This window comes from Zeugodacus cucurbitae, chromosome 3 (genome assembly GCF_028554725.1).
Source record: "Zeugodacus cucurbitae isolate PBARC_wt_2022May chromosome 3, idZeuCucr1.2, whole genome shotgun sequence".
In the NCBI taxonomy this organism is placed as follows: domain Eukaryota; kingdom Metazoa; phylum Arthropoda; class Insecta; order Diptera; family Tephritidae; genus Zeugodacus; species Zeugodacus cucurbitae.
The window spans coordinates 26,037,007-26,050,032 of record NC_071668.1 but is presented as its reverse complement, the minus strand read 5'-3'; the positions used below and the strand labels follow the sequence as shown (position 1 = coordinate 26,050,032).

The following is a 13,026-nucleotide window of genomic DNA, read 5'->3' as shown; positions in this document are numbered from 1 at the left end:
AAACAGAGAAGGGTAATAATCGTCATTCAATTCTTAGTATTCTCTAATGGATGGTTGGGTAAACTCGTATTAGGAAGGCTGAACAGTATCGTATCTATGAGAGGGGTATTCACCAGACTTTACATTTAAAAGGTGTTGGATGATTTTGGAAGAATGGATTCCAGAATGGCGCATGTAGTGAATGAGTCGATGCGCTCCTCAAATGGGTTGATAAGTCCCAATATTCTGTATATCTGGTGTAGGGGAGTTTCAGTCTCCATGTCACGGAAGCGATGAGATGAGATCATGCTCAGATTGTATAGATGCTACCAGAGATTCTGTGACCTGTATACATACAGTATTTTTATTACTTCTTGTGAGGTTTATTATACACTTGGATCTTTTGGTGTTGTAACCTCCCTATAGGCGTTTTGCTTGGTGTAGACCAGCTGTCTGCCGCCACTTGTCCTCTCTGTCTCTCTTTTTCTTCTTCCGTAACATCTCCCTGTTTGTGTTCTCCCGCTAAAAAGGGTTCTGGACCCAACAGTTTAGTTGTTGCTGTCGATCGAGCTAATTCGTCGGCAACTTCATTCTCTGCTATCTCATTGTGTTCCGGCACCCAGATTAAATGTACGCTTTTATCTAATACTTCCATAGATTGTTAATTTTCTGACGCGTAACACTACGACTTCGCATGTGACTTATCGTTACTCTTGTAACACGGCTGTCTTTATATATCGATCCCGTCGAAACAGTTTGTTTCCTATCTTTAGATATGACAAGTAACTTACCTAGAAATTGAGGCTTAGATAACCATTAGATTAACCATTGGTTCGGGCGGATGGATAAAATGCAAATTGAAATTGATAGCAAAAATGCTTCGGTTTGCTCTAACCTCAGGAGAATATTCAATGTGAAATTGAATCGAATTTTGTAAAAATAAATTTCAAATTGTTATTTTACCAAAATTGGTTTAAAATTTTCCACAATTATCGTACACACTTATGTATTTATTTATATTAATTTTTCGTTTAATTTAATTTTTTTATTGAGCCTGTACACAAAAAATATACTAATTTTGTTTACTGTATTTGATTATTTAGCAAACTATTTACGTTTGCGTATCGATCAAAGCTTACGCGCTGAATCCCAACTGGGAAGGTCATTTATTATGATCTCATTACTCTACTCTCAACGGCCTCGCCGTCCGTTTGCTCGCTGTTTAACTGAATGTTGTCATTTATCAAACCCTGCTTACTCATAAACTGCTCCATGCCGGTCTCAGTATGACGCACAGTCGCAAAATCGAGCGCACTTTCCAAAAAAACATTTGCGCGCACTTTAATTCTTTAATTTGTTTTCCCACCTTTTTTGCGAATTTCACAAATGCTCTCCTGCTCTTGGCGAGCACAAATGAATCACACGCATTGAAGCTCCGAGCCCCACCCACCACTTTGTAGACATTGTTTTCAAGAGCTAACGATTGCATGTATCTTTTTCTGTTTTTTTTTCCTCCTGTTACTCTCTACATATGGCCAACAGCTCTAATTTGCGATGACCATACGTGTAGAGCCGAAGTCGGCAGTGACCACGCGGCTAAAGTGGTATCGCTGTGACACGTCGCAATGCGGTGATTCGGCTTTTTTTATTCTTCTATATACACTCGTATGTAGGCGCTGCTTATGAGTTCATATGCTTACGTCTTACTAACTCTAAATTTAATGAGCGCACAAAAGTAGATACGAGAGCGCACTTGCACTGAGGTAAGCTTATTTGATAGCGACGCATAAAATAATCTTGAGCAGACATTTGTTAGATACTTTCCACTCAATAGCTGAGATTTTTATGAGCACGTAACTCAAGCAAAATTCAATACCTATTTGTACCACTTATTAAGAAGATAATAGAGGGGAAAGTTTTTTTCCACATTGTTTGAATATTGTTTATTAATAATTAAATTTAAAGTGTCGATGTTTACTCTTGGCTTGCTTTTTGGTAATCTGCTTTGCGCTCATATATGTGCCAAGATAATGTGCACTGTGGGTCAAGCTTATCAAAAAATGAAAATTTTACTCGCTCAAAAATTATTTAGAAATTCCAATAAAAAATAAAGTTTTTTTTTAATAAATAGATACGTCTTTATCAATAGTTTCATTTCGATTTTTCCATAATTTCCACAAACTGTCAATCAAAACAGGGTTCAAAATTACTCATACTTATAAATTTGAGAGCTTCAAATTCAAGAGACAAGATTGTGTCAATAATTTTTTTTATATTAAGAAGGGCATCCCATGTGATGGGCTCAAGAAATCATTTTTTTATTTTCATAAATTGCTTTCATAACATGTCTAGATTTTTAAAAAATTGAAGTCGTTTCAAAGCTACAGCAGTTAGAAGAAAGAGCTATTCGAAGCTATGTGTTGGCAGCTCGGAACTTTCAACGCTTTTTTTCTCAAAACTGTGTTTTTCAAACTTTCCTCCATCGTTTCTCAAAAACGCATTGACCGAATGACTTGAAATTTTAGGATATATTCAACACATGTAAGCGCTTGAAATGAATCAAAAATTTCCAAAATTTTGATTTTTTTATAGCAAAAATAAAAAAAAAACGCAAAATTCGTAATTTTTTCAAATGTCTACCAAAAGTCCAATTTTTGATATATTAATTTAGTAATAGTCCATTCCATACACTTAAGCTTACAAATCAAAACGCCGCTAATGTTTTTGTTTCCGATATGTAAATCAGTGGGTCAGCCAATCGTGGACGAAGTGCGAGATCAAATTTTCGATGTTTTGGTTTTCAAAACGCTGTAAACTTAAAGCTTCCAGAAAGTCCCTAAACATGGGATGGCCGCCTTTAGAAAAGAGAATTTATATTCAAATTTTCAAGTCCAATATGAGATCATAATCATAAGGTATTTCGAAATTAATAACCTTTAAAAATATGACTAAGTTTCACCAAAATTATAATATAATGGATTTTCAAATATTAACTGGAATATAAAGAATTTCGGAAGTCAAGAATATTGATCGTAAAAAATAAATTAATTTATCCATTGAGGACTTAATAGCTCTCCCATACTAACTACAGTAGTTACTTCAGAAATAGGAAAATAATTATGCAAAATAATTCTTAATTTTCTTCAAGAATTTTTCATTCCCTTTAACTGAGTAAAGCCCACTGTAACTACAGAGGCAAGTACCATCCTACTCAAAACAAATAATTATTTACACTCGCTCATACTCCCGCTGTGCCGCAGTGGCGAGTACGAAAAAATCGACCAGGAAACTCGTTTTCTAGGGGCACACAAAAACAAAAAGTGAACACAGAGTGAAGAGTGAGAAGTGTGTCATTGAGCAACGTTATTTCGAACTCAAAACTCGTTTCAGCATTTGTTGGGCCATCAACAACATGTTGCAGTTTTGACGACGACGACGACGACGAAATGAAGATAAAAGCGGAACAGCCGGTTAAGCCACGAAAAGGGCACAAAGAAAGGGAGTTAGGGAGGAGCAATGCAACTTCGTGCCCACAGCCGCATATTATAACGCGCTTACGAATTCCAAACAAGCAGGCAAGCAAAGCTGGTTGACAGCGTAAGCAGCAAGTTTTTTTCTCCTTTAGCTTTCATTTGAGTTCAGTCTCGAATTTCTTCAGCGTTCCGTATTCCGCTGTTTGTGGGCTGCTCGCTGCCGTTCGTTGTCTGCCATTCACTGTTTGGTTTAGTCTACAAGTGTACGTCGGTGTAGAAAAAACCGTCTGGCGGTCTGCAGAATCGCCACGTTAGTTCGCGTATTAATTACAAGTTCAGCAAAAGCAAAAAGTTTATAAATAATATTAAACAAAAAAGTTCATTAGAGGTGTGCTTTATTAGAGTTTAACACGCAATTTCCTGGCTACTGGCGCCCACATTAGTGCAACAAAAACCGGAATCGCTCACCCGTAACAAGGCATACAAGTGTATCCCGTCACTCAACTACCCCACGTCCTTCGCATCCCTTCGTAAATAAACAAAAACAACAGCACAAACAATGGCTGGTGGTAATAAGCGCTACTCACGCACCAACTCCAATGGCAATATCACAAAACTGCCCGAACGCGGACCAGGTAATACAACGCTTAACAACTTTAGTTAAAATTACATACAAAAAGTAGAACTTAAATAACAGCAAAATCTATGAATTATTGAAAACGCCACACTTGTTCTTTAATACAACAGCAAAACAGCAGAAATGTGCATTATTGTGCCTTCAAACGTGTGCCTTTACGTCGTGTTAGACGTAACGCGTTGTTGTTGTGCTGCAGCAATGTGTTCAATTTGTCAACGTGGCCCCCCAAACACCGTCGTTCGCTTTCATATCTGCATACTACACGCTGAAACGTAGCGCAAAACCACGTTCACTTGGCTTCAAGTGTAGCGCTGTGATTGCGTTTGTTGTTGTTGTCTCTTTACGTATACGTACTTACGTACGCGCTCGTATCTGTTAACCATCAATTTCGTTATCGTTTCCGTTAACAATTGTTGTTTTTTGTTGTTGTTAGTGTATTGCTTATACCAGTTTTTTGTCGTTTTTTATGAAATACTTTCGAATTGGTTTAATTTGATTTGCTTTTGGGATTTTACTTGCCACGCATGCACGCATATATAATGTCAATATGTATGCAGGTGAGTGTGAATGTGTGTGTGTGTGTGTGGCTAAAGGTGTACACGATGTCGTCGTCGACGTCATCAGCGTCATATCACCCCGCCTGCTGCTGCCACTTGGCAACAGATAGTAAGAGTGCAGAGCAGACAGAGGTCCTACATACACATATTCACTTAAATATGTATGTGTACGTGTGATTTCGTTAGTAAAAAAGCGATCAAATAAATTTGAGGTGTCTAAAAGATTGCTTATCATTTGCACAGATGTTTGCTAATTCTTAAAATAATTTTTAGTATTTTTTGGACATATAAAATTGTATTTTTATATTAAGTTTAAGTTTTTTTTATTATAATTAATACACATATTTAATAATATTTCTTTTTGTCAATTTGTTGCTTTCACGACTGTGAGAGACGTTAGAAATATAAATAGCAGATCGAAATTTCAAACACAATTAGGCATAACTTGGTCATAAGTAGGGCACTGGGGCTTTCTTTCTAAACGGCCATCTATTCCTATTAACCTATTTATGCCTACTTATCAGTATACAGGGCAGCTTGGTAATAACAATAAGCTGTTAAGAATGTGAAGAATAAGTTAATTTTTTTGTTTAAGAAAAGTTCACAATCACATCTACCTCTTTGTCAATTCATTCATGATTTAAGTCAAATTCAATCTTCTGAATTATTTGCTTAAGGCTTTAAAATTGTTTTTGTTTCCAAGACTAAAATTTCACAATTACTTTGTTGCAAATACAAAAAGGTTTTGAGTCAGTTATCAGCAAGTAATTTGGAAAGTTTAAACCTTACTTGAGTTCACAAATAAATTTGTAGGTTCGTACATGCAGTGAATGCTAACAACCGGGAATTAGAAAGAAGGCATTAACCTAAATAAGACTTTGACAACATGAATATTTGAAAACGATTTATGTGGAAATTGATTGAATGATGAATTTGCTGGAGATGTTTTCGTTAATACTAATGGAATAAAATAATGATAATATTGAAAACCAATAAATCTAGATTTTATGATAGATATGTATGAATAATGTTTAAAATTAAAAAATCCGTTTAATCTCAACGGGCAATTGCTTATAAAGTAATGACGTTAACTTCCTGTACGATTTTTGTGGGTTGGTAAGAATACTTGTTTTAGCCTTTAAGATTAAATGCCTTGAATGAAGCACTTAAAAATATTAAAGAACTAATAAATAAAAAGCTACTCATTTTATATGTTTAGTGTTAAGATATTAAAAAATGGAAAGCAATATTATTATTATTTTTTTTTTGAGTGAACCAGACTTGTTAGCATACATTTTTGAAAACCATAAATTTTTCGATAGAAACTTGTTTAAACTTTCAAATCTAATTTTAACAATTCGCTGCTTTTTTCAGCTGCTACAACTATCTTTATCAAATACATGTCAGAGAAATGATTTATGCAAGGCCTTAGCTACATAGACTGAAAATCATGAATTATGCATTAATCTCCAATTAGTTGAAATCACTTTATATTCCAGTTTTTCTCAAATATACAATATGGAAATGTATGCAAAAGCTTTCTAATAGCATTTTTAATTTGGAATAAAAATAAATAAATAAAATTAGTGTGAAACCTGTAACTGATACCAGAAATCCCAGCGAATTCCTTTAAACTAGCAGACAGTAAAAGCTTTGTTTTATTAATTTTAGAAGTAACACGTTCTAGTTTAATTTTAGCTCGGCTTTTGTGCACAACTCTTTAGCATTGTGCATATATTTGAAGCAAAAAAAGTACACGCGGCTTATATGTTGAGAGATTTGTATACATGAAGCCGTACCGGCATAAATACAAGAGTATCTCATTACTGCGATATACATATGTACATATGTGTGTTAGTTTGCATAGCTTTGTTATTGCGGTCATCATTAAATATATCTTCATATTGTTCTTGAATTCAAAATCAACATAAAATCTCTATATGTATATATTTTTCATTATTTATTTAATAAACAATTGCATACTTTTGTTTATTGATCAACTATAATATACTTTGCTGAGATATTTATACTTTATTTTAATGATGCACAAGTAAGCATTAATTTTATTTGTTATTTTGTAAGTTTATTGATTTTTTTATTTTTTACTTTATTGTAAAGTGGCGTAGAAAACCATTGCTGCGGAGTCATTTTACTCTATTCATCAGATAAAAAGACTTATTTATTGGTTTCGACACTATAAATGCTCGCTTATAATTCCCCTTATTTTATCCGGAAGCCACGATTTTGGTCATTGGATCATTATTTTGCTAAAATATTCAAGTCAAATATTTAAATATATATTAATTATAATATATTCAAAGTCAAATATTCAAGTCCTCAGCGTGTTACCAATTTGATCTCCTCTCAAAATGTCCTAACACATAACACCTGGCATCTTATCTTAGATTTTGACTATCCAAAAAACTCCTGTCAAGAGAAATATTTTTCATTTAATGAGATTTTTCAACTTTTGGTGTTACAAATGTCCTTTACACATAAAAATTACAAATACGAATTACTTGATACAAAAATAACTATTTCCTCAAGGGTTGCTAAGTTATTATGACTTACAATTTTATTACTCGGAACTTGATTGCATCATATTGCGAACATTGCTACTTACAAATGTAATATACAAATATTCTATATATTTTTTCTTACTCAGTTAATAATCGTCATCTGTTTTTCTCCTGATATTTGTTAATATAACATTGTAACTGACACAAAATACAAAAATAATAAGCTTTGAGTGTTAAACGTCATTTCTTCTCCTACTACATTTCATCTTCTATACTTTATCCCAACATTCTACATTCTTTGTTGCTCTCTTAATTACTTTTTACCAAAATAATTCGTTTGTTACACGACTGCTTGTTGGCCAAACAGATTAATAATGCTCAATGTGGCTGGATGTACAAATATTTGTGGTTTGGTATCGACCGCCCACCGCCGCTGTCGCCGCCTACACTTTTGCTTTCAACAACCATTTGTCTGCCGTACACACCCTCCAACCCCTTGCGAAACGGCGAACGCTTCGAAGTTAAGTTATTTATTTTAATAATAAAATATTGCCGCAGCACAAAAGTATAGCGGCTGCCTGCGAATTCTTTTCACTTTTACCACTTCCTCTCTTTCGCTGTGTGAGCAGCACATTGCTGCTATACAATGCACCGCCACCCACCATTTTTTACTTACTGCCAAAAACAATTGCCTAGATACGTTCAGCTATTTTATTTGTACGAAAATGAGTGAAAATACTCTAGATGCTCTCTTATATATTTAGAGTATGAAAAAAGCCTTCAGCGCCAAGTGACCAGTAAAGCGCTTTGCTTCATTTCCGCCACACATTTATTGCCGCACAAAATTTCGTATAATTTGTTTGCTTAGTGCTTTACTTAGTATCGGCGCGTTTTCAGCTCTTGCACACGCTCTCTATTCGTTCTTTATTTTTTGCTACTAAAATAAAGAATTCAAATAGTTTTATCGAACGAACCTGAAGGTGCACCCTCCGGTATACGAAGCGTATTAGAAACGTCAAAATGTCCAAACGTAATTACAATTAAAATAAATTATTTTCATTCTTGTTGCAGTCATTTATTGTTTGCTCCTTCTATGTCCGTTTTTCGCTAGTGAACTTATATATAATTCGCTTTTTTTTGTTTTTGTGATTGTCTCGATGTGCTAGTGCTTATCTCGGCCCGGTTGCCAATGCAATAAAGTGCAAGTGCAATTAGCTGAAACAAGTGTAATGTGAAATATACGTTATTTGAGTGAAATTATGCGAAAATCTTATTGCATAATTACTCGCATAAGATATTTTTATACGAAGATTTCTTCTGCTGCTGCTGCTGTTGCTTGGGGCACACAGCATGCGTGTACCTACATACTTATGTACATCTCTAGTACATATATGCATGTGATTTTTTACTCGAGACCCAACCGAACTCGAAACATATGCAGACGTCAATATATTCAAACATACATACGTAGCTACAAATGTTTATTTTGGCAACGCAGAGTGTGGCGATTATAATTTTTCGAAATTTTTTCATAGAGTTTCTTTAATTATAAATTCTTTATTGTTTATACATACGGGCATACATATACACATGTGTAGAAGAAGTGTATGATTTGTTCCAACTTATTAAGAATTTGTGAAAATAAACTAGTGAAATAAGCTTTTTATCTGATTATTTTGAAAAAACATATTTGAAATACATATGAACACAGATATTTGAGTACATTGTTAAGCTTTTAATTGAAAACTGCAATTATTATAAAAATTATCGGTCTGTTGATTGAGCTATTAGTTGAATTCTAGAAAATCGTGAAGAACCAAGAAATATTATGGAGCAAAAAGCAAGAGTACAAACATTTCACTTTCACTCATATTTTTTTATTTGTAAATTTTTTAATTAAATAATTTTTTTTTATTAAACAACTTCTATAATTTTGCAATCTCCTTTTTTTTCTATTTACAGTGGAGTCTCTGATCTACTGGCGAGATGTTAAGAAATCTGGCATTACCTTCGGTGCTGGTCTTGTCACCCTGCTCGCTATCTCATGCTTCTCCGTCATTAGCGTTTTCGCTTACCTGTCATTGCTGACATTAGCTGGCACAGTGGCGTTCAGGATTTACAAATCAGTTCTCCAGGCCATACAGAAGACACCCGAGGGACATCCCTTCAAGTAAGTAAAAATAATTAATTGAAAATTGATGGAAACGAAGGTTCCTAGATCATAAAACTCGCTTGAAATTAGTTAAGGAAATGCTTAGCATGCTATACTGCTTCTTGGTAAGACCAATAAGAAGTGCTTGATCACAGCGGAATTTGCAGAACATTGTAAAGCTGTTAAGCGTCTAGTCGTACCGGTATCTTGTGGTTAACTATTGATTGGCCATGAATTGTCAATTCGTCCAACGGATATAAATCCGCTAACTTTTCAGTTAAGCAGACCCGATTTTGTGGACTGAACTAGAATCATTAATTTAAATTTTGTTGGTTTCGAGGATCATGTTACAAAGTCCGATTATAACAGAAATTATGAGCTATATTTTATCAAAAAAATTAAAACTTTATTTTCAATATTCTTTTTACAGAGAATACCTCGACATCGATTTGACTCTGTCGCAAGAGAAGGTCCAAAATATTGCCGGCGTTGCTGTTGCACATGTGAATGGTTTTGTCGCTGAATTGCGACGATTGTTCCTCGTGGAGGATTTGGTTGACTCAATTAAATTCGGTGTTATTCTGTGGGTTTTGACTTACATTGGCGGTTGGTTCAACGGCATGACTCTGGTCATCTTAGGTAAATATACAATTATAATGCAACAATTGCTTTCATATAATAATGATTTTATTTCATTCATCAAACAGCCTTCGTCTCGCTCTTCACCTTGCCTAAGGTGTACGAAAACAACAAACAATCAATTGACACATACTTGGATTTGGTACGAAGCAAATTGACAGAAATCACAGACAAGTAAGTTTACAAAATTAATCAGCTTTTTGACACAAGAGAACTAATGGCTCCAACTTTACCACGACTTTACAGAATCAAGGCCGCCATTCCAATTGGCAAGAAACCAATTGCTGCTGAAACAGACAAGGACAAGTAAAGCGCGTAAATTCGCGTAATATTAGCAGCAACAATTTAAATATTGTCATTGCAATTACTAAAACTTAAGAGAAAACAACTTAAGAACTTTAAAATAGATGGCGCGGCGCACACACACAATATATATAGACAGGCGAAACAACAACAGCAACAACAAAACTCATTATGAAAATTTTTCAAACAGAAAAAAAGCAGAAAAGCCGTGTGAACGCCGAGAAAGTAGAGAATAATTAAAATTAATGCATTCACAGTCTATAACAACAATAACAAAAAAATATGATAAAATTAAAATAAATACACAACAACACAAATAATAATGAAAAACGAAAATCTTAAAGCAGAAAACGATAAAAATTCACATTTCAGTTGATATAAAAACAAAAACAAATCAAAAAATCCCAGAATATATAATACAAAAACAAAAAAAAGATACGATAAATTGTATGCATTGAAGACGCGCAGCTTTGTGCTCGCCATTTTTCAATGGGAAATTATTCATTTTATTTGTACTGAATTACATTGATTGCAATGCGTAAAATTTCGTTTTTATTTGCTACCGATTTATTATTATTATGTATTATGTAATAACTACTACACAATTGTAACTAGCTCCACAACAATATATTCGGGAACATCTTGTTATATATCTTCAATAGGTTTTTTATAATCATGATTATATTTTTTGATTGTATGTAAATGGATTTTAAAATGATATATTTTATAAAAACTGTTAAATGCAAGAAAAACAAAAACAACAACAAATATTGATCATTAATGCCTATTAATTTAACTATTATGTTTACGGACTGTTTACGTTTAAACGAACGAACGTAGTTATAGCGGAGAAAGGGTATTTATATTTCTCATGTCCTTGATTACAAGTTAAGATTTAATCGAACAATTCACATAATAAAAAAATGTGAACGAAATTCTGCTAGTGTGTAAAGTAAACGCGGACACAAAGCGTTTGTTTGCTTATTTTAGACATGAATGAACAAAACTTTAAGTCAAGCAGTTGATTAGCATACACTTTACGTTTAAAATAACAAAAATAACAACTTAGCATTAAACGAATTCAAATGAGTATAAAATAAAAAACAAATATTTCGAGTGTCCAAGTGTCATTTCGTTTTTATTTCAGCAATTCTTTGGATAAATAACGGTAAATCTTTTACATGTAACAAATAATCATCATTATAAAGTATTAAACACGCACCCATACAGTATGCACCAAATGGCAAGGGCAAATGAAAGAACAATTTCTAAACATAAAGCAAAAATTGCAAAACAAAAAAATATAACCACAACAAATAATATTTGAACGCTTTGCGTCCGTCAGTCATCAACACTTAATATATTAATGATTAATCACATTGAACAAAAACAAAAATTAAGAGAAATAATAAAAAGAACAAAACTAAAGCGTGTTTTCTTTGAAATTATTTAAATTAAAAAAGAAATACTTATAATGCATAGTACTCAAATATAAAATTAGTAGATATGTATTTTGCCTTTTAAATGTAAATGTGTGAGCACACTTGTATAGTGTAATGCCTTTTTTAATGAGAATTATTTGAGTAATAAACATATTTGTATTGCTGGCCAGAAATTAGTACTTTGCAAAACCAATATTACTATTACTGTAGATAGTGGTACGTTTCTATATGACCGCTTTTCAATAACTATATATACATACTACATACCTAAATGCATAGTTACATACTGTGTCTGCGTATTATTGACTTAATTTAATGGAAGCGCAGTCTTACTAATTTGTTGCAATTGTCTTGTTTTGCATATGTAAAATTTTTAAATAAAATTCATACTTTAAAATTATTTACGAATTCCATTTATGTTTCATTGATTTACGTTTGGGAATATACACGGCGTGCTATCCGTCCTTCTAGTGGAAAATGGTATCCTTTTTACAGTGTTGGAGCAAGAAATAATGATTACTGTTACTAACAGTTATAAACTACACAATACACCGGTCATTCAAAAAACACCTATCGCAATTGAAAAGTTTTATCTGCCCTCCGAAGCAATATAAATCTTTTCGCTACTGTGTTTTGGATTATAATAGCTTGAATTCTTATATAGCTTGCTATATTCCATAAAAACCTGGCTATCCTATACTTTAATTCAATCACCACTCTCTGTATGAACTGTAAGGTCCGACCGACCGACGAATAAGAATATTAGATCGACAGCTTCCTCTCTTTCCCGGGGTATAGCCGTGGTCTGTCATATGATATACAAGGTTTATAGTAAACGAAATTAGCCAAACCACCATAACTTCTGCCAAAATGAAAAGGACACCGTTTCGCTTAGCATCCAGTTCACCGAAAATAGTACATGCATATATAAAACACACGAAGAACTTATATCCTTCATATGGATCCTCCTTCTCCAACAAAGATGAACCTTTCTCCGAACGAGTAAAATTGACAGCACTGACTCTTTTCGGAATGACTGGAAACAGGATGATACTAGCCAAGTCATAACTAAACCAGGCTTCTTTTGTTGTAGCGGCATAAAGGATTGCTCAAAGTGGTAGTTTTTTGACTTGATACTTGATCGGATATAAATTCGAGTGCGTTCTGGTAACGTTATCCTGGTTGTTATAAAAGGCAAGACAGGCTACTTGTCTGCTGGTAAAAATATAAAAAGATAAAGAGTATACGCAAAGGCGCATATTGAAACTCACGGATGCAGTCTAAATGATCTTTGAAGATTGTATAATCGTTTTATAAAGAATAAT

General features: G+C 33.6%; 1 protein-coding gene and 1 long non-coding RNA gene across 13 annotated transcripts in view; one reads left to right on the top strand and one right to left on the bottom strand.

Annotated features, from left to right (window-relative positions):
- The window catches only part of LOC105214743 (reticulon-1-A), a 33,377-nt gene extending 22,986 nt beyond the window's left edge, over positions 1-10,391 (top strand). For 8 of the 12 annotated variants that reach the window (XM_011188327.3, XM_011188325.3, XM_011188328.3 and 5 more), the window contains 4 exons: positions 9,128-9,335; positions 9,748-9,956; positions 10,025-10,130; positions 10,203-10,391. In XM_011188327.3, the coding sequence (XP_011186629.2) occupies positions 9,128-9,335; positions 9,748-9,956; positions 10,025-10,130; positions 10,203-10,266 (587 nt within the window). In that variant the 3' untranslated portion in view covers positions 10,267-10,391. Of the gene's footprint in view, positions 1-3,692; positions 4,088-8,003; positions 8,196-8,500; positions 8,538-8,992; positions 9,012-9,127; positions 9,336-9,747; positions 9,957-10,024; positions 10,131-10,202 lie in introns of those variants that run through there. The other 4 variants (XM_011188329.3, XM_011188334.3, XM_054227299.1 and 1 more) reach the window with 4 other exon arrangements.
- Positions 4,964-7,834, bottom strand: LOC128920273 (uncharacterized). Its single transcript, XR_008470375.1, has 2 exons — positions 6,996-7,834; positions 4,964-6,913 (listed from the first exon to the last, which is right to left on the bottom strand). It is a non-coding gene; the product is annotated as an uncharacterized LOC128920273 (long non-coding RNA).
- Positions 10,392-13,026: the final 2,635 nt, after the last annotated feature.